Raw genomic sequence first — 21,769 nt, forward strand, 5'->3', positions numbered from 1 at the left:
AGTTCCTCATTCTAAAACGGATGTCACTCTTCCCTCCTAGTGGATATGGAAGGTTGGGTCTACTGTTGATATTACAGGTGGCCTTGCTCTGGCCAGTAGTGGTAGTGGGAGACCCCATGGTACAAGGGGCTGCACCTTCCAGGGCCTACGGATGGGTCAGGGAAGGGACAGGGGAGGAGGCTGCAAGCTGAGTGACATGTACGCTCTTCTCAGAATAAGGCCCGCAGGAACATCGTGAGGATCAAATAAGATAATGCGGGTAAAAATGCTCTGGAAAAACCCGGAGCTCTACAACTGTAATGTGTATGTTTAACTCGGGTTTTTAGGTCATTGATTATATAATATTTGATGCATACAGAAGAAGACAGGTTCACTTACATCAGTATTGTAGCAAAATAATGCAGTGGAACATCTGTGCACTCCCCAAAATAAAGGAATGAATAAACAGCGTCATTGTGAACATCTGAGGGCAGAGATCCCTGTCCACATCTCACATCCAGCTCTGGAATCCAGTCATATCGATTGAAGAATTATGGGACCACTGGGGAGGAGCATTAAAACTAAACCTATGCCATTGCCTCCTAGAATGGCCCAGCCCCACTCCCTCCACCAGAGTGACCCCGGCCGCTCCCTCGCCTGCTGTAAGTAACTTCTTCTTTGCTAATGGGGTGGGCAGAACAGCTCTCTTGGTGGCTTTCCTCTGTATTCCTCGTCATTTGTGAGGATAAGCCGTTTCCCCCACAGGCTCATTGCTCATCTCCGTGTACTGTTGTCAGTGATTTAGATCATTTTCCTGCCTGCGTGGTGGTTCCTTCTTTCTGAAATGTGATCCCCCTGTTTCTCTACCTGGTAAACAGTCCTTCAACATGGCTGCCTTCCCCAGATGTAACCTCCTTAAGGACACCTTTCCTCATTGCCTCAAGCCCCTTCCAACCATCACTGTGCTCTGTCACTCTCCCTGCACAGCTGTGACATGTTTCCAGGACAGCCCCCCAAGTTTCCCCAGGACCTTGACTCCCCACCCCCCACCCCCAGTCTAGCACAGAGCCTGACATATAGTCTAGGCTCAGATTGTTAAAATTACTATATGCCGTTGGCAAATCGGGAAAATACAGTAAAAGATAAAGAAGAAAGTGATGATGATCAATAGCCTCACCTCCCAGAGATGGCCACTGCTGGCCTTCTGGTGCGAATCCATCTGAACATTTTAAATGCATACCTCTTTGCATTTCCTTTCATTTATTTGCCATGACTCAGACCATTATGTGGTGAAGATGTAAACGCTTCTTCAAAAGTCTTTTAAAAGACTAAAGTAATACTTCACTCTAAGAATAGTTGACTCAATCAGGATTCTACGAAAGAATGAATGGACATGTTGACTACAAGTGTGAAGGAAGTAGGGGTGGTACTTAAGCACATTGTGCTCCATTACTTTATTAAGAAAAAACCATTTCAGGACCTGCTCCGGGGCCATCACCAAAAGCCCTTTGTCAGCCCTTGTGTGTATGTCTTTCTCTCCTTCCCAGGAGGATCTGGCTTCTAGGCCAAACCTCTGGGCAGTTATGGACCAAGGACAGTGGTCAGGGTTACTGCATGAATCATTTCCCCCGCCCGCCTCTACCGAGGCGAGAGGCAGGCAGAGTTAAACCAGGCCAGCGGTGTTGGGTGTCCTAGGACTGGCCCTGTGCCACCTGCACACTGAGGTCTGGCACTGAGAAGGGCCGGGCCGGGATCCACTCTGGGCCATGAATAGGGCCCTGGCAACTGCCTCTGGGCATAGCTGGTGCACGTGGTCTTAGTGTTGTTTATTTAGGGCACTGGGTACAGGGTCTCCCTGCAGGGGCCCTAAAAGTGTCCCGTTGAACAAGAATGGAAATGTAAAAATATGCATTTATTAAATAAGCAAGATCAGTTAGGAGAAAGTAATCTCACTTCACTGGTTCGTTCCTTGGATTAGCTCCCTTAGTACAGTCAAAAGTTTGTTTGGTTTATAAAAATTACAGTAAACAATAAATGCATAGTTTTTTTCTAAAAGAGTTTTAAAATCGTTGACACCAGAAAACGAATAGCAAGTTAAATAAGGATGGAGGGGAGGGAGAGGATTTTCAGGTCCTGTGGCTTGATGTTCTCTGTAGTCTTTTCCAATTACATTGTGAACTCCGAGAATGGAGCTGTCCACTGCTAGAATTCTTGCTTTTTGATCAGCTCTTCTTTGCTTTAAGTAAACAGGTTCTGACTTTACCTTTTTTGTTTGTCAAATAATGGCTAATGCTTTCATGCTTTCCAAGCCTGAGGCATTTGCACAAGCTCTGAATGAAGGCCAGTCTCCTCAGAGCACCTTCAGGGAGACAGCACCGATGGCAGGGCTGCCCTTGGGCCCACCTTGGCCTTCCCAGGACACGCTCTTCTTCCCCGGAGAGACTGAGCTCCTGGACAGAAGGTCCTTTCTGAAAAGTCTTCCTTCTCATCATACCCCCAGCTCCAAGCATGGGCCTCATTCTGCACATGGAAGGTTCTCCTTCTAGTGACTCTCCTGTGAAAGACCACACTTTCCAGTAGGTGTCAGAGTTGCCTCTTAGCTCCAGGGAAAGCAGTGACTCCCCTCTGCAGGTGGGGGGACGGCAGACGCCCTCCCTTCAAATTGGGCCCATCCACTGGTTTGTCCTCTCGCAGCGCCTGGGCTCACTGACACTCACACTGTCACACAGATGGGCACCAATAGGAATTAATCATCTCCTTCCTTCCAGCCGTCCCTCTCAGTGTTCTCACTTGTTACCCTAAATCCTCGTTTTTCCTCAAACACCAGAGGCCACCTCCTCTCTCCTCACTTTCAGCGACTGACTTTACCTCCTGCAATAAAGGAAAAATAAATACGAACTCTCAGCTCTTATCTTCCCATCTCAACGTGAGCTGAGAGTTCGTACAGTTCATACGTGTCCCTTCTCCCACCTGAGGCTCATTCCTCCTCACATGCTTTGAATTCCTTTTCTTTCTGCCTTTGAGGGGACTTGGGTCCTTGAAGGTGCGGCCTCCTTTCCCATACATACCTGCTGGTGTCCTCCCTTCTGACTTCTTGAGGAGCCAGCCTCCTAGGAGAAATGGCAGGAATTGCATGAAATGAGCTCAGAACAACATCTTGTCACAGTAGAAAAAAGCAAGGATACTATCGTATACCAGGGTCCTGACAGACGGACTCAAGATGATTAAAAGAGGCCCCCATTGGCCAAAGACGGGCAAATGAGCTGCAGTCAGGAGCGTCACTGCAGTGGGTCAGAACACACCACTGTGACTGTCCGCTGGCACATACAATGAAAAGCAAAAGAAACTCATGGACAACTTTTGAAGAACGCTAGAAAACCAGCTCCGTTTCGAAAAGTGACAAAAGATAAAGCTTGCATTTTATCCTGCCTTTCCTATGCAAACTGTACCTAGGATTCACTAATTGATGTTAAATAATTCATGAGGAGCCCTCTTCACAGAGGTATGCTAACAAAGAGGGAAAGAAAGACCGAGAATAGCAGTTTCACCACTTCTGTGAATTCTGACTTCTGACGAATTAATGAACCTGAACAAGGAACACCTAAGACTTCAGAAAGCTGTCGTGTGCTTGCCTTGAGTCTACCCAAATCTGGGTAAGCCTCCAACCCTCATGTCCATTTCAGGAAAAACATTTAGACTGAATCACGAAGACAGAGTCAGCACAATGCAGAGGGAGGGAGACTGCACGATGAATGGCCTGGCCTCTATAACAATGAGGGCAACACATTGCTGGGGTAGAGAGAGAGGGGTGCAGTGGAAATCCATGGAGGAGAGACTCAGGAGACACAAGCCATACACGTGTGGACTGCTTGGATCCCCATTGAAAGACAAACAAAACTGAGGGCCAGACATTTCCAGGACAGTCAGGGAAGTGAGAACATGGGCTGGGTAGCAGATCCCATTATGGAATTGTTCTTGTTGGGGGAGCCCTGATCATGGTATTGCAGTTACACTTAAAACCATATCTTTTAGAGATGCACATTGAAACTTTACAAGTGAAATATGATGTCTGGAATTGGCTGCAAGATATTCCTGGGGAGAAAGAAGTGGGTGGAAACAGGAAGGAAAGAAGGTGGCTATGCATTGGTCATGTAATGAGTCTGTGAGCTTTTACTGTAGTGTTCTCCCTGCCTCTGTATATGCTCACAAACATCCCTACATTTAAACTATCCTTCCTCCTCCACCAGTCCCTCTCCAGCCTGTGCCCTTCTCTCTCCTCCTTTCCCGAAACGTCGTCTGCTCCATGCTGTCTCTTCTTCCCCATCCTGCCTCTTCTCCTCCATGCCCACTCAATCCCCACAGCTGTCTGCTGCCCACCCCACCCCCTTTCATGGAAGAGTGAGCCAAGGCCTTCTGGGTGAAGCCAGCAGACCTGGCTATATGCAGCCTCCCACTCGCTCTCACTCTGGAAATACTGCCTTCCTTGTGCTTCTTAGACATCACACTCTCTGGGCTCTTCCCACACTCCATCCAAGGTCCTGGCCCCTCCTCCCTGCTGGGCTCTGAAATTAGCCCCCCTGGGGAGTCAGTCTAGGCTCATGCTGATGGTTGCTGTCACTACCAGGCCTCCCTTGCCAGCCTAGGCTTCTTCCAGAGACTCCAGACCCGCAAACCCAACTCTGTTCAACGTCTCCACTGAGAACTTCCCCCAGGAAACAAATGCTCAATGAGTACAAATAAATTCCCAGCCCAGCCTCACCCTAAGTCTGTGTCCTCTGTATGTTCCCTCTCTCCAAGAAGACTCCGCCACCCACTTAGCCACCCAAGCCAGACATCAGGATGTCATCCCTTTCCCTTGCCTCCTTCCTCTCACCTTCTAGACCTTTCTGGAGTCTTTACTCCCAGCAGCCATAATCTCAGGCCTGGATTGCCTCAGGAGCTCTCCTCCCCTCTCCACATTATTTGCACCAGCACCGCTCCCCAAACCAGCTTGCAGCTTGCGTTGTGCTCTTGGCCAGCTCCCCCTCTGCTGCTGAGATGTGACCTCCTGGGACCATGTAGTCTGGGCGAGGTGACTCCCTCTTACACCTCATGATGTGTCCTGTGTTATGATGTGTAGCAGTGTTGGGATTGCTGGTTACCTGTCTACTGCCTGCATGTGAGGGGAGGGGCATCGGTGGGGCTCTTGCCTCCATGCCTTGGGTTGGTGGGTGGGAGGCGAGAGGAAAGGAGAGTGGGCTGTTTGTTCCCCCTCCTTCCCCGCTGGGCTGTAGACAGCGGCTGCACCCCCTCCCCAAACCCCCTCCTCTTGTCCAGCAGTTGTCTCTGCAGCCTCAGCTCTCTCCCTCTTCAGGCTCAGGGTGCTAACAGCTTCCTGATGTTGCTAGCCCGGGGATGTATTTTCACTCGTTTCCCCTTATGTAACAGCCCAGCACTGGGTTAAATAGTGACACCCCTAAAAAAATGTCATTTCCTTCCTGGAACCTCAGAAGGGGGCCTTATTTGGAACTAGGGTAGTTGCAGGTGTAATTAGTTCAGTGGAAGCCATACTGGAAGAGGGTGGCCCCTAAATCCAATATTATTTGGTGTCCTCAGGAGAGGAGAGGCAGACACAGACACAAGGAAGATGCTAGGAACAGGCAGACACACAGAAGACACCATGTGACAGCAGAGACGGACTGGAGTGATGCAGCTACAAGCCAAGAAACACCAGGAGAGCCAGCACCGCCAGAGGCTAAGAGAAAGGCGCGGGCAGATTGTGGAGCCTTCGGAGGGAGCTTGGCCCTGCCAGCACTTTCAGGCTGGCCAGTGTGAGGTGCTTGGTTAGGGCAGCCCTAGGCGATACATACACCCTTCCCCTAACCCTCATGTCAGCTTCCCTGTCTGGCCACCTGGCTTCCGCTCTATGAACTCTTCCAAGGCAAAGACCCCTTGTTGACCTGAGGCATCGGTGCTGGCACAGGGCTGGCCTTCTTGGGCATCCAGTTAGCACTTGCTGAGCAAGAGTGACAGCACCTCTCCTTCAGTGTTCCTCTCATAAAACAAATCAAAACAAATGCAAAGCAAGCATGGACGCCTTGGGTTAAGGCAGGGTCCCGCCAAGGCAGTGGGCTCAGTTGGCAGCCCAGAGTCTGGGTACCTGGGCTGCTCTCTCTGGAACCCTGGCCACAGCTGTGTCAACAGCAGCTCGAGGGCAGCCCGAGACTGGCCTGGCACACACAGTCACGATTTTGAAATACTGGATCTGAAAAATGCAAATCGATGGGAAGTTCACTCAATTCTCACCGGAAATTTCAATATGACACATCAGTGAAAGAAAAGGGAGAGTTGTTCGATTCTTTAAATATCATTCCAACTGTTGGACAAGTTGTGTGATTGTAAATAACGGCTTCAGAGTGAGCTACCTGCAGGAAGTGTCTCAGCAGTGCTGTCCCACCTGCCTGCCCTGTCCTGAGCTTGTGTGCAGCCATGTCAGCATGAAGCTGAAAGTCCATCGGAGCAATCACAAGTTTTCATGTCAGAATGGGAACTTGTATGTGGGCGTTTTACACAAACTCACTGGACCCTCTAATGCATGTTTAAGTATTTCTTATAACCCTATAGAAGATCACTATTTGCTAAATAACTAATGTCTTAATCTTTATAAAATTAAAAGATTCATCTTTTCAATTAGTAAATATGATATGGACCCTCCCCGCCAGGTGCCCTCTGGTTTGCCCAACGTGTCATACAAATACTTTCTATGTGAGAAAATGTGAAAAACACCAGGCTGACCTGTACTGTGTCACATGCATTTATTCGGACAGATTGCAAACATGGAAGAGTGTCCTCCAAGTCAGTGCACAATCTGGGGAATCTCTCTGACCCACAAGACAGATGTAGAAAGAACTAGTCCCGGCTCATGTGATAAAAGTCAGGATGCAGAGGTGTCTACAGTGCCCGGATATGCAGCGAAGGGAAGATGGCCGCAGAGAGCAGAGAATGCTGGCCTGCCCCAGAGTTTGTGCTCACTAGGAAAGGCTGGGGTGGGAAGGGCCAAGACAGAAACACCAACACGTGAGACAGTGCGTGTCTTGGAAACCGCAGAGCCATTCAGAAGGTTCTGGAAGCTGCAAGCATGAGTTCAGACCTCATTTCCCAGGTACTGAAGAATTCTGTCTCCTTCCTGCAGGCGACAGGGATCCTGAAGGGTGTCCAGGAAAGACAGAATCTGACCTGCTTTAGGACAGCAGTCGGAGGCAGCTGGGAAAGTGGCTGCCTGAGGGAGAGCTTGGAAGTCAAGGGGCTGATGCTCAGGTTCCAGGAGAGTGGAGGAGCCCCGAGAAGACTGTGGTGGGAGCCAGAGAGGCAACTGGGAGACAGATGGAAGCCAGACTGGGCTGGTTTGGGCATCCCCAGGAATAGAGCGTTGGGGGAAGAGGAGAAGGAATTGGCCGAGAGAGGAGTTCCACAGAAAGAGTCCTTGCCAAAGAGAGAGACAAGTTCAGAGGCTCTTGGCCAGCTCCCTTGCAGGGAGGGGGGAGGGGGGAGCCTGTTGCTGTACCTTGAGGCCACAGGTTTCCTTTCTGCATGGACACTTCCCAAAAGCATAAAGAAGGGGTGCATTTGACATGACCCAACTCAACCGACAGGAAAAGGTATTGGGGTGCTCTGGAAAAGGGGGAGGGGCTCTGGAAAGGGGGGAGGGGCTCTGGAAAGGGGGAGGGGCTACAAGGCCTGGCAGGGAGGAGGCATCCTGGCAGGGTGGAGGCCGCCTGCCTGAGGGGTGCTGGGCAGGACAGTGTGCCTCGAGGTCCAGGGCACACTGTTCATACAGACTTTTGGGGGCACTTACAGCCTGGCCTTGGATTGGTTCTAGCTGTGAGGATGGTTTTAATTAGGGCAGTCTTTCAGGAATTTCATTGCAAGGTGCTTTCTGACTCTCTCTGCTCTCCGGGGAGCTGGGAGCTGGTTGTGTTGGATGCAGTGTGTGCTGGGAGTGCTCTGTGGGTACCCCCATGCTCATCTATGATCCCGTCCTTCTGGGGGCTGCCCAAGGTCAATGTCTGGCAAGAAGCAGAATGGAATTGGAACGTTGTTCCTGGGCTGACACTGGGTTGGCATGGGAACTGTCTTGAGGCCCCAGCAATGGTGAGTGTCTGTGCAAGTGGCTGGGGCCAGGCAGGAGTCCAGAATAACCGTGTGAGCTGCGGGCCACACAGTACAGGTGTGAATAAGATGGTTCAACACGGCCTGCCTTGGCCCAGGCTCCCTTAGAGTGCCAGCTGCATGGCTCTGACCCTTGAGAAGGGGCAGCAGGCGTCCAGGCTGGGAGGCCAAGGCGGACCTCTGTTCAGGTCCTGGCTCCGCTGCCCTTAGGTAAGACCCACCTTCAGGACGCAGGGCCTTTGGGGAGCTCCCGGTGCCCGTGGAGAAATGCCAGGTGCAAGGACATTGGATGCCCAAGTTCTTTAGCGGGTGCTGGCGGGTGGGGAGTGAGGGGTGAGGGATGGCAACCACCGGCCAGGGCGGTTTGGGATCCTGGGCTGCCCAGAGGCTTGGGGAGGACCCGGCAGGGCCCGGAGGAAAGGGGAGGGGCCCAGCCGCCGCCGCCGCCGCCGCCCGCGGCCGCAGGAAAGCGAAAGGCCGCGGGCCGCGCCGCCCCAGGAAGTCGCGAGCAGGAAGCCCGGAGCCGGCCGGTGGGAGCGGGCCGGCGCGCAGGTGAGGCGGGGGCTGCGGTCAATCGATGATCCATGGGCGCCGGGCTGCGATCGATCGATCGATGGGCGCGGGGCCCTCCTCCCCCCGGCACCTGCGGGGCCGCGGCCGCTGCACCTGCCGCGGGGCGCCGGCGGGGAGGCCCGGGACAGGGCGCCCGCTGCCCGCGCTCTGGGGGCGCCGCGCGGGGGGACCCGGTCCCTGCGCCCCGCTCCCCGCCGCCCGCCTTTGTGCGGGGCCGCGGCCGGGCCCGGCGCTCCCCTCCGGCCTCCGGGGCCGTTGGAATAAGGGTCCCGAGGAGCGGCGGCCCCTGCCGCCTCCCGGGCTGCGGAGCGGCACCCAGGCAAGTGGAGGCGAGGGCGCCGGTCCCCGGCAGGAACGGCACGGCTGTCGCCGGGTCCCTCCCCACCGGCCCGGCCGCGATAGCCGCCGGGGGCCGGGGCCGGGCCGGGGTGACCCGCGCACTGTCCCCCGCGCCGCGGGGACGTGGGCGTGCCCGCCGGGTCCACCTGCGCCACCGGCCGCCGGAGGCTCCGCGGCAGCACCGGGCCTTCTGGTTGTTTGTCTGCTGAGCGGCTGGTTCCGAGCCCGGGAGTGTCCCCGCCAGCGCCGTGCTGGCACCGGCTGTGCTTGCAGGGCGCCAGAGAGTGCCCAGCCGCCGGCCACCGCCACGGGCTCCCCTTTCCTTTCTCCCGGCCTCCAGCTGCCGAGCGGGTGGCCCAGACCCTGAGGATCTGCATTTGAACGGAGGACTCTGATGCCTGCTAAAGGGGGAATCCTGGGCCTGTCTTTCTTCTAGTCTGCGGGAGCTCACCACCGGGAGAGCTCGGCTGACCTTGGATTTGAATTGTGTGTGTGGTTTGCGGGGCAACTAGCCAAGAATTACCCCCAGTGCTCTCCCCCTTAGCTCCCTGAGGTCCAGCTTGGCCTCAGCTCCAGCCCCTGCTCCTCACACCACAGGGGCCAGGCCTGCCCTGGCCGGGCTCTGAGCCGGGCTCTGCGCACGGGTCTTGTTGTCAGAGGGGAGGAGGGACACCCTTTTGTATGTAAGCCTCAGGAGAAGGGCTAGGGCCATTGTCATTCATGGTTCATTCTGAGCACAAACCACAGAAAGTGTTTTTCTGGGAAAGAAGTTGTTCCTCTCTCTCAGAACACGTTTTGGGGGGACATGCAATTCTCACCCACCTTTGCCTTAAAAGAAGATCCACTTTAGCAACTTTGTTTTTAATGGGTTATTTAAAACACTGGGCTGGCTTGAGTACCCACAGCAGCGCTTCAGCTCTGGGGAGATCCCTCTGTCTTACTCTGGCCTCTACATTTGAGTCTCACTGTTTTCTTTTCTTTCTCTTTTAAATAGTTTATTTTATTTTTTTAAAATATATTTTATTGAGTTTTTACAGAGAGGAAGGGAGAGGGATAGAGAGTTAGAAACATCGATCAGCTGCCTCCTGCACACCCCCCCACTGAGGATGTACCTGCAACCCAGGTACATGCCCTAGACCGGAATCGAACCTGGGACCCTTGAGTTCATAGGCGGACACTCTATCCACTGAGCCAAACCGGTTAGGGCGAATCTCACTGTTGTCTTCTCCAGAGAGCACAGGGCTCGGTTCTGGGCTGCACGGATCACTGAGGGGGAGCCTGTGGGTGGGGCCCCAGAATGCTGCCTTCCCTCCGGCCATTCCTAATGGCTGTTGGGGAAGATGTGCGTTTTGCATTTTCATAAAGATATCTGATGGGGTGTTTCCCAAGCTGCTCCCTTTGACAACCGAATGGAATGGATACTCCGACACTTTTCCCTGTTGTGGTGGCGAGGTCCCCGGCTCCTAGTAAGAGCCATTTTTTAAAGTCCTCTTCTGTGCTCGGGCTGTGTGCCAAAACAGGTCAAGCCCAACGGTTTCCCGTTCCACTGCCCTCTCCTTGAGGGGCTGGGCCGCAGGAAGTGAGGTGGAGCAGGGAGGGACTGAGGGAAACTGGACAGACCAGATTTGGCCGCACTTAGTCCAGCAGCGGCCTCATTGTTCCTCTGGAGAGAGCCGGCTGCCTCTTCCCGGGAATGGCCGCAATGCCGTGGGCACACTAAGGAGGCGGCCTGTCCCCGCCAGCGCTCAGTGGAGCAATTTTCTGAGGGCCCTGCTCGCGCTTTGGAGGAAGAGCACTCATGACACTGAGCTCTTTACAAAAAAAAATATATATATATATATATATATTTAGAGAAGTACATATGTCTCCCCATCGACCCCTGGCCCGAATGACACTGAGCTCTTAACATCCCACATGGAAACTCACCGCCGCCACGTGTCCCATTTGCACTTCCTGTGAAGGCTGTAGCACTTGCTCTTTCCTGGCTCCCAGGAGGAAGAGCCGCAGGATTTTAAAGGCAAGGGAGCTTTTCTGGCCATTGCTTCTCCAGTGCCTTCTGGGTGGTTCCTGTGTCACAGGCTTGACCAGAATTGAGTCCAGGTTGGTTGATGGATTTTTGTACCGTGGTCGGTAAACGGCGGTTCAAGAGCCACATGCGGCTCTTTGGCCCCTTGAGTGTGGCTCTTCCACAAAAATACCATGGCCTGGGCGAGACTATGTTGAAGAAGTGGCGCTAGAGAAGTTTAAGTTTAAAAAATGTGGCTCTCCAAAGAAATTTCAATCGTTGTCCTGTTGATATTTGGCTCTGTTGACTAAATGAGTTTGCCGACCACTAGTTTAGTAGATGGCAGGAATGAACGTGGGTCGAATGGTAGGACAGGCACTTACAAATCTAAGTGTAAGTCCTCCAAATCTGGACTGTTTGCTATTATTTGTCTGTTATCCCAAGGAAATTTTTTGAAGACATTAAGTAACTATCAGCTTCTTTAAATCAAGACTAGCGTTTACTCAAAAGTAGCTTTCTTTTTAAAAGTTAATAACCTGTGATTTTTCACTGAGTGTAAGGACAGCCCATGCTCTGGATGCACTGGGAATTGTGTTACTTAACACATTGGTCCAAAGGCTCTTTGTTGCCAAGTGTAGAAGAATGAAGACTACAACAAGTCATGGCTTTGGGACGGGAGACCTGCCTGGTGTGCTGGGCCCCTTTTAGGTTTGGGGGTAACCCTGCCCATTCCTCTGCCTTCCGAATGGGGTCATTTCCCATGGGCTCGGAGGCGGCCTCAGGAGTAGTGGAGAAGCCACTAAGAGGTAAAGTTCATTCCCTCAGCTTTAGATGCATTTTGGTTCAGTTGCAAAGCCACAATTAAATGATTGGTTTGATGACCTGCCATCTGGTCCCAGCCCACATTCCCCTCTGTTATTGTGGCTCAGCTGTGGCCTGGTTCGGTGTGGGTGGAATGCAACACGTCCGGTTCCCTGGCCGCCTCTGGTAACCGAGCACACGGTGTAACCGCTGGGCACATATGGGGGCGTCATGTGCATGTTAAGCATTGTGATTGAGGTTGAATGGGTTGATGTCCAGATGCCTTCCAGACAGAGATGAACTCAGTGGTTCTTTTTATATCATCAGAACATCATGTGAAATCCAGTTCAGTGATCTCTGAACAAGCCCCGCCCCCTCCCCGGGCAGACATTGTGCTGCCACCTAGTGGCCCTGGTGGGCATTCCCATCATCCAGGAAGGCCAGCTTTGATCTGGGCTGGCTCACAACTGTACAGGGCGTTTCTCCTGCCCGGACTCCACACCGCCATTGTCAGCACCCCTGACTTTTCCACCCCTCTTTCTCATTGTAGAGACCAAGCCTCTGCGGAGAGGAGGAGGGGGCACAAGACCAAGCAGGACACCTCACTTCCTTTCCAGCCGGTGCCAGTGCAGGGACAAGAGGGAGACCGGGAGCCAGGATCGCCAACCTCTGTATGAAGTGTCTGGTTTCGTGGCCAAAACGCTGTGGTCCACGCGTAAATGGCTCGCCTCCCTGCCGGCATTCGCTTCATCATCTCATTCTCCCGGGACCAGTGGTAAGTCCTGGCAGCTCTGGCCCTCGGCATGGCCCCGAGCGTGGGAGAGGGCCACCGTGCAGCCGGCTCTGCCCGGTTTCATGATAAAATGCACGCGGATGCTGGCCCCCCTGTAACCATGGAATCACTTAGCGCGGCGGAAGCCGTGAGCATGGTCCTCCGTCTTTGGCTCTGACGCTGACAGGTAGCATGTGGTCTTCAGTGGTTTCTGTAACAATCACGGCTCCCACAGGACAATGACCGCTGGCCACTGGCAGGTTATAACGTGCCTGTGAGTGAAAGCCGTCTATGAACTCGGAGCTCCCCGAGTGGCCTCCCTGGGGCAGAGCTGAAATGTAAGCAAGTTAAATGCTGACCAGAACGCAACTTTCCCTTCCGAGACCCCCTGCGGGAGTGTGCCCTGAGAATCCTTTTCCGGGGAGGGCGAGAGTGGCCCTGAGTTCCGTGCTCCGTGGAGGAAGCCGATGGTGAGGGCAGAGCCTGGAGCCGGGCTCTCTGGCCTCTGACCCGGTCTCCGTGGTGTCTCCCCGCCTCATCTCAGTTGGGAAGGAAAAGTGTTCCTCTACCCTCCTGGGTCCAGTAAGCGGGAGCATGCAAACAAATCTCACCAAAAGATAAACAGGAGAAAAGAGACCTCATCACATACATACAGGAGTTTACAGAGAAATGTGACTCAGAGAGAGATGAGAATTTGGGGCTAATACGCCACCGTAACGGGGGAGAAGAGGAGGACAGGGTGTGACGGGAAAGCAGATGGCTCTTAAGTGTCAGTGGGCCTCAGGAGAGCAGACGGGAGTGTGAAGTGTTGGTGGTGTCTGTGGGTGTGAGGCGGAACTTCTCATGTTCAATAATGAGTCAGTCGGTCTCCCCTATTTCCTCCCGGGGAGGGTCTTAGGAGAGTTGCGTTCTTTCAGGGGGCTCTGCTTTTGGACAGATAAGAGATTCCAGGAACTCAAATGCTTTCCCCTCAAAGTAATTGTTTGCCATGGTGGCGTATTCTGAACCCCTTCATCTTATCGCGACAACCCACCTGTGCCTCCCCACCCTTTGCATCTTCTCAGGCCTCTGCTGGGTGGCAGGTTGGACCTCAGGCTTCTCTTCTTCCCAGAGCAGTCCCCGCATTTCTCATTTCACGCCTGCTGCGAATCTCGCCACAAGAGTTTCAACACTGACCTTTTATTTGGGGGGAGTTTATCTTTAGCTTCTTGGTTTTATAACTATATTTTAATATAATTTTCAAGCTCACAGATGGAAACTAAAAGAATGTTACAAAAAACTCCTGTGTGTCACAGATTCTTTTTTTTTTTTTTTTTACTGGTGAGTGCTACAGAGACAGAGCTTTAGTGAGCATGTGAATCCCCCGAGAACTTGTTAAAATGCAGATTCTGCCGCAGAGGTCCGGGGTGGGCCTGAGAGTCTGCACCTCCCAGGGATGGTGCCATCAGTCCATTGACCACACTTCGGGTAGCAAGGGTGCAGAGTATTTGTCTCAGTTCTCTCCATCTCTGCCTCCAACTTGCTCCTTGACCTTGAAAAGTTATTTTTTAGCTGAGATTTAGCAACCCTAAAGACACTGGCTTTAACATTCCTACGAAGGATGTTTTTTATGTGTCTCTACCCAGCACACCAGCCCCTTTCTAGCATCACCTTCCGTTAGGGATCTACGTCCGTCCTGTGTGTGCAGTTGGGATAGGCAGGTGAGGCTCAGGACTTCCCATCTCACGGCCACCAGTGGAGGCCCTGGAGGCCCGTTCCCAGGACCTTCCTCAAACAGCACAGGTGCAGCAGGAGGCAGGGAGGAATTGGGGGTGGGGAAAAAGGGAGAGGGACTACAAGTCTCTCCTTGGGCTTTGAATCTCGAGTACAGTGAACTAGGGCAGCTTTGAGGCCTGGGTTCCCCCTGCAAACCAATCCGAAGCACTGTTGTTTTTTGCTTCTGTGTGTGTGTGTGTGTGTGTGTGTGTGTGTGTGTGTGTAAAATGCCTTATGAACATTTGAGAGTAAGTTGCAGACATGTTGTTTTATTTCTAAATACATCACATATTTCCTATAAACAAGACATTCTCATATAACTGCACACAGAGATCAAAACCAGGAAATGTAACACTGATACAGTTCTAGCATCTAATCCAAAGTCCGTATTCACAATCCTGCCAGATGTCCAAGAATGTCTTTATAGCTTTCTTCCTGGCCCGGGATGCAGCCCAGGGCTGCACGCTGCATTTAGCTGTCCTGTAGATTTAATTCTTTCAGCTGGACTGTTTCTTGGCCTTTCATTGTCGTTTATGACCTTGACATTTGCGAAGGGCACAAGCCTTTTTTTTTTTTTTTTTTAACAGGCTGTCTTTTGTTTGGGCTGTATCTAGTATTTTCTCCCGATTAGATTCAGATTTTGTCAAGAATAGCACAGAAGGGAAACAGCTGTTCACTGATGGTGAACGAGTTAAAAATATGGATGAGGGGTGGGCAGTAGGGACTGAATGAACCATGTGGTATTGGATAGCAATTAAAGAAATTAAGAGGATTTGATGAGAAAGCAGGGGAGAACTAGATATATATGCCTGTGTGTGTGTGTGTACGTGGTATGTGTATATGTGTTGCATGAGTGTGTGTGTGTGTGTGTGTGTGTGTGTGTAAAATGTCCTATCCCTGCCCACCAAGAGGCTCTGGGAACATCATAGCACTGAGCACGCCTGGTGCCAGATCTTGGTGTCTACTGTATTTCCCCGAAAATAAGACATCCTCCGAAAATAAGACCTAGCGCATGGAAAGATAAGACATCCCCTGAAAATAAGACTTGGCCCAACTTTGGGAGAAAAAATTAATATAAGACACTGTTTTATTTTCAGGGAAACAGGGTATGTGCTTTTTCCCACGGAAGGAGCTGGGCATCTTTGGAGACTGGGCTGTGTCAGCACTGGGGCAGAGGAAGTAAGAGGAGCCAGGAATATGTCTGCGCCCGAAAATAAGGGTGTGCTTAAAAACAGAGGGGTTTTCACTGCCATGTCTGAGATGATTTGATATTTAAAATAAAGGATATTAATAATGGATGATAGCCCATTGAATACAATTGGAATCCAGTGAGTCCACGCGGCTATAATTCAATAAGTGGGTAAACGGGAGAAAGGAAAGCCCTTCCCCCACGGCAGATGGGCAGCTCCTAAGGAGGCAGGCGTGTCTGTAACCTGGACAACCAATCTGTTGTCCAGGTTACAGACATTAGCCAAGCTTAGTTTAGGTGAGGATTACTAAGGGACACACTGTCTTGGGGGAAAGTTGGAGGAAGAGCTTATTTACTTAATCTCCAAGTGTGTTCCCACAGATCCCTTACTAGTTACATAGAGGGAAAGGTTACAGCTTCCCTAAGGGGGTCTGGCAGGCAGCCCCTTAACCAAGTGATCAGAGCAGACATCACCAAAGTCACGTGCCTCCCTGGGGTGCTGTGGAGAGGACTCAGCTGTGTGGTTTCATTGTTTCCAAGTTAAGGGTGTCTTTGGGCTAATTTCGGTGCCAAGTCAGCCTGTTCAGTGACTCTCATCTAAAGCATTTGTGTGTTCCTTATTTGCATATGATTGAGATAAATAACACTCAAAGGAGGAAGCACATTCTGCATTGAGTCTTACCGTGGGGCGGGCTGCTCACAGCTGGGAGCATTTCTAAGGAAGCTTCGAAGGTGCACCTGTCCTGTGCCATCCTCGTCAGGATGGGCTTTTTTGCTAGAAACTTGGGATTAACCCAGACACTCCCCCTGCAGTCTCAGTAGATGCTGAGAATGCTAGAGTCAGGCATAACTGCACAAAGTAAGTGGGACACTGATGAATGAAGGATTCAATCAATCATTTTTAATTGTGTTTTTTTAATATTCACAAGCCTAACTGTAACACAAAACACAAAAGCGGAGGACTGTATTCGTGTCCTAGGGCTGCTGTAACAAAGTACCATTCACTGGTGGATTCAAACAACAGACACATAGTCTCACGGTTCTGGAGGCCACAAGTGTGAGGTCAAGGTGTCAGAGGGCCCACGGCAGGCTCTGGGGAGGAGTCCTTTCCGCCTCCTCCAGCTTCTGGCGGTGGCTGGCAGTCTTCTGCACTCCTGTGCCTCTATTGTCCCAGGGTCTTCCTCCCTGTCTGTCTCTGTGTCTTCGCTTGGCTTTTAGAAGGATGTCAGTTACTGGACTTAGGATCCCATTGGATTTGAGGTCATCCATGAGTTAAGTAGGACCTCAGCTTAACTAATTATATCTGCGAAACTATGTCCAAACAAAGTCACGTTCTGAGACTTTTAGGTGGGCATGAATTTGGGGGGGCAGTGTGCCACTCGGTACGAGAAGGATAAGAGAGAAACAAACATCACCCAGAATCTTTGCATGGTGAATGAGAAAGGAAGAAAGACAATGAAGGTAGAACCACAAAGTGGCAAAGGACTGAGGAGGGTCAGAACTTCAGCCCCATAACCCATGATGATCCCACAGAAATAAAGTTCTCAGAAGGAACCTGGCAGCCTGCTGGCTGGGTCACCAAGGTATTTCCCTCCCACCCAAAACCGAGCTGAAAACTCAGTTCAGCTGGAAACGGATGCTGCTCTCCTCTGTGGCCACGTGTTCCTAGAGCGGCCCTGGGCATCGCTCTGCCCGGCATTCCCCAATGAGGCCCAGTCCTGGAACCACCTTTGTGCTGCCAGGCCCAGTTAGAGAAGGGGCAGGGGCCAGGGATGGAAGCGGAGGCTCAGGGAAGGGGGCAATGGCCCAAGGATTGCCAGAGGTTCCCATACCCTAGACATCTTGACTACCTGAGGATGCAGGTATGTTCGGGTCCTAGGACTCTTTAGACTTTGTCTGAACATATGGAGGAGCTCTTCAGTTCTGGGTTATTTGTTCTATTTTATAAATATGGGAATATGTTTAATAAAAGTAGAACATTTATAAATAGAAGACTCTGTGTGTGGGTAGAGAGCATGAACCCAAGGCCCATTTAAGTAGAGCTGCTTTCTCCCGGTCCTTCCTGGCTGCGTGGTTAGGAACTTCAGATTCTCCTGGCAGGTAGCGCACCAGTCACCAGATTCTTTCTTCAGACTCAGATGTGGGAGGTAACGCATTCTGAGGACTTTTCCAAAATACTCCCGGGGAGACTGTCAAAGGGACCCCTGTACCCAAATGGGGACGGGTCAGGGTTCCCCATAGGCTGCACTCACCATTGTCATTTACTTAGAGTGTGGACATAAGTGGCCAGCGAACCTGCCTGTGGGCTGGACATTTGGGTATTGAGGGCTTACAGAGTTCCAGTGGCCTAGAATCTTCCTTTGCTGGCAACTTAAGGCACATAGGAGCCTAGAGCTAGGTGGGATAACAGAGCTTCGGGCAAAGAACTGAGAGAATGTCATTCCTGATCCAAACAGATGGTTTTCAGAAACACAAGGCTGGACTTTGGGACAACCTCACTGTACCTGCGTAGTCTTTGTCCGTTGGGGTAAAACATGCACTCATTTTTTATTATTTTACTTTTTTTTTCTTTCTGGTCCTTGGCATGAGCTTGGAGAGTGAATCCTAGGAAAAGCCTCAGTGTGTGTTGCCTTGATGACGAGGAGCACATGGGGGCATTTCGTTAGTCATTTTTGGAGTACGTATTTTCCGGCGTATAAGACGACTTTTGAAATGAAAAAAAGTCAACCGAAAATCGGGGGCAAAAGACCAAAATTGCACAAAAATTACCTGCAGATCTTGATGGCAAAGTAAGTCTTTTCTTTGAAGTGGGGGGTAGTCTTATACAGCGAATATAGGCCTAAACCTATGTTTTAACTGTAAAATTAGGGAGGGGGGGCGTCTTATACACCGGAAAATACGGTAGTTGCTGAGTGCTTTTCTCTCCCTAAGCACAGGTGTCCTGGAAGTTAAAGGTTCTAGTCCCATGGTCCCACCAACCTGTTTCCCCACCTGAAATGTGACCCTTTTTTTAAAAATCCAGAAAACTTTATTTGTCCCCTACTGGCCAAAGAGGCAGGATTCCTAGGATCTTTGTGTTATTGGAGGAAAGCTGCCCTTGAGGTGTCAATCACAGCTGTGGACAGAGCCTGGGGGAGGGTCCCAGTACCACCCAGGGCCAGTGGCCATGGCTTCTCTGTGGGCTGAGCCCTCCTCCCTCCCACCTCTTTCCTATCTCTGCCTCCTTTGTCCTGGGCAATTATCAATCCGAGCCATCACTCAGCTTGAAAGTCACCTGCCTTTCCAGGCCAGAAGGAGGATGGGTTCTTCAGGGTGAGGGGCTGGGTCTCAGGACACAGAGGGACCTGCCCTCCTGGGGGGAGCTCCTGTCATCATCTCTTGCCAGATACTTCTTCCTCCTGATGTATCTTTCCCCCTTAAGAAATGTTTTTCCATAATAGCATGGTTCAAATTTTCAGACTGGAATGAACTTCTATCTTCTTAAAGTACCTTCTTTTCTTTAGACGCCCATGTATTTCAGCACTCCCCTTCCCCCCCCCCCTTCCTCCTCCCTGCATGACTGCTTTTCTCATAAACCAGAAAGAGCAGCAGGGCTTTGGCCAGTATTTTTATGCATTGCCTTATTCATAGCTTGTCAGCATCACTCGGTTTTTCTCATTGAGGTCAGGGAGATATTTGTGTCTCTGCCTTGCTTGTGTCCTTCGGAAAAGTTGCTTAGAAGCTAAAAAGTAAAAAATATGATTGTCAGTGCCCAGGATAGCAGCTTACAAGAAGCTTGTAGTTAATTTTGTTTCAGACTACAAAATCGTTCCTTTCTGTCAGCAAGTAAACATGTTCATCTTATGAGTCCCAGATTTCTCTTTGATTATAGTATTGTTTTTTGGGGGGGTTTTTTGTTGGTGTTGTTAATCCTCACAAGGATATTTTTCCATTGATCTTTTAAAGAGAGTAGAAGAGAGAGGGAAAGACAGAGAAACATCAATGGGAGAAAAACACATTGCCTCCTTCACATGCCCCGATCAGGGTTTGGGCTGGGGCGGAGCCTGCAACCACCATACGTGCTCTTGACCAGAATCGAAACCAGCACTTTTTGGTCTGCAGGCCAATGCTCTATCCACTGAGCAAAACCAGCTAGGGCATTTATAGTGGGGTGATTTTTTTAATTAATGTTTAAATGGATTCAATTTGGACCGAGCAGAAGTCTCACTTTTAAAATATAATATTAAATAATAATACTAGAGGTCGGTTGCATGAAATTCATGCACTCAGGCGGGGAGGAGGGGTCAGCCCGGCCTGCATCCTCTCACAGTCTGGGAGTCCTTGGGGGATGTCTGACTGATGGCTTAGGCCTGCTTTCTCCGGGGAGAAATCCTTAGCATTGGCACAGAGGTGGAAGAGGTTCCCACCGCCGCTGCTACACTCACCAGCCATGAGCCTGGCTTCTGGTTGAGCAGCGTTCCCTGGGTGGAAACACACTGACCACCAGGGGGCAACTCCTGCATTGATGTCTTCCCCCTGGTGGTCAGTGTGCGTCATAGCAACAGGTTGTTCCTCCATTAGGGTCAATCTGCATATTAGCCTTTTATTATATAGGATGATCAATAGGATTGATACTTGATAATGGCTGAATGAATAATATGCAGCATAAGACAATTTAAGAGTTACAGTGGCCACGTATTCCTCATGCAGCTCATGTTATTGGGCATCATATCCTACACTGTTTTGTGTTTCAGGTATCGAACCTTCATTTTCATTTTGACATTTTTGCTGTATGCGAGTTTCCACTTATCTCGGAAGCCTATCAGCATAGTTAAGGTAAGAAATCATAAAACACTTAGTTTCCTATCCTGCCTGTAATCTCTATAAGGAACTAGTCACTTTAAGAGAAAACTATCGGGAGATGGGGGGGAGGGGTAAATGGGGAAAATGGATTGTGTAGAAGCAAGGTATTTTGCAGCTTTACTTTTAAGTTTCTCTTTTCTGAATTTAAAATGTTTTAGGAGTTATATTTTCGAAGGTAGTATACTCTCAGTAATATTGGTTGATAGTTTCAGAATCCTAAAGCTTAGTTCAATATTTATTCTTCTGTGAATTTTCTCTCCAAAACATCCCATCCTAAATTGTTCCCTACTCGCTTCTACGATCATCACGTTTTGAGCCTGAGTTGGGCTGCGGTGGTGGTTATTTGTTATTATTAGAACGCCGAGTTCCTGCTCGCATGATGGGCAGGCAGGAAGCTGTTAAACCAGCATTTAACTAGACTTTGAGTAAAGAAGACTTGAGTAGATAATAGCCTACATAACAGCCAGTTAAACTTGACTTTGAGTAAAGAAGATGTTATAGCCCACATAATAGCCAGTCATAACCTGGGGAGAAGCAAGGTACTTTTCTGACCCTTGTTGGATTTCCATCATTTTGCCTATAGATTGTCAACAGGCTTGAGTGGCCTTTGACTCTTGTAAGAGGAACAAGGAAATTGTCCTTTGCCAAAGACAGCTCCTTACAGCTCCACTGCCCCTCCCTCACTTTCTCATCGTTGACGTGACACTGACCCAGCTGTAATTCTGTTGCTCTCTGCAGCCTTTCCTCCACTCCCTGACTGTGGTCTGCTGAGGAAGGCTATTTGGCAGATAGTGAATTTGTAAAGCAGAATCCTTGGCTAGATTTTTAGGGCAGTGCCCTGATGATGATGACACAGCCACATGAGCACAGAGTAAATGAGTCCCATGTACCGTGCTCACCCAGAAAGTCATCACCTGGCCGAGGTCTGGCCCAGAAGGCTCCTTGCGCCCGGCCATGGTAATCAAGGTCACCATGGAGTCATTTTCCTGCCCTTGAACATCATAAATGGAAATAGAGTTCTACCATTGGAGCCCCTCTCTGTCAGGCTTATGTTTGTGGGAGGCATCCTCGCCATTGCATGGACCTGGTCCTCTTCTCTTGCATCACCGCAGCGTTTAGCCCAGCCATACAGATCTAGCAAGATGAACCCATGGTCCATTCTGGGCAGTGGTCCAAGGAGGATGGGCAGATGGCCTGAGGATGCAGGCAGTCAGCATTCAGCTGCACAGCTGCTCTGAGCAGTCCTCTTTGGTGCCCTGGACATGCTGTGTTTGCTCTGTGTGCTCAGGAGTGGGGGCTGTGGGAGAGCCCGGGAAACCGGACCCGCCCGCATTCTGTGGGCCCCAGCCAGAAGCCCTAGGAAGGC

The 21,769-nt window shown here is 50.8% G+C and overlaps 1 protein-coding gene across 1 annotated transcript in view; it reads left to right on the forward strand.

The window, feature by feature from the left end:
- Positions 1–8,548: 8,548 nt before the first annotated feature.
- SLC37A1 (solute carrier family 37 member 1) overlaps positions 8,549–21,769 on the forward strand; it is a 39,178-nt gene continuing 25,957 nt past the window's right edge. Inside the window, exons 1-3 of the mRNA XM_036446678.2 lie at positions 8,549–8,679; positions 12,396–12,620; positions 20,295–20,376. Coding sequence (XP_036302571.1) covers positions 12,565–12,620; positions 20,295–20,376 — 138 coding nt within the window. The 5' untranslated portion in view covers positions 8,549–8,679; positions 12,396–12,564. The remainder of the gene's footprint in view (positions 8,680–12,395; positions 12,621–20,294; positions 20,377–21,769) is intronic.

The sequence above is a fragment of the Pipistrellus kuhlii genome, unplaced genomic scaffold, assembly GCF_014108245.1.
Source record: "Pipistrellus kuhlii isolate mPipKuh1 unplaced genomic scaffold, mPipKuh1.p scaffold_m20_p_2, whole genome shotgun sequence".
NCBI lineage: Eukaryota > Metazoa > Chordata > Mammalia > Chiroptera > Vespertilionidae > Pipistrellus > Pipistrellus kuhlii.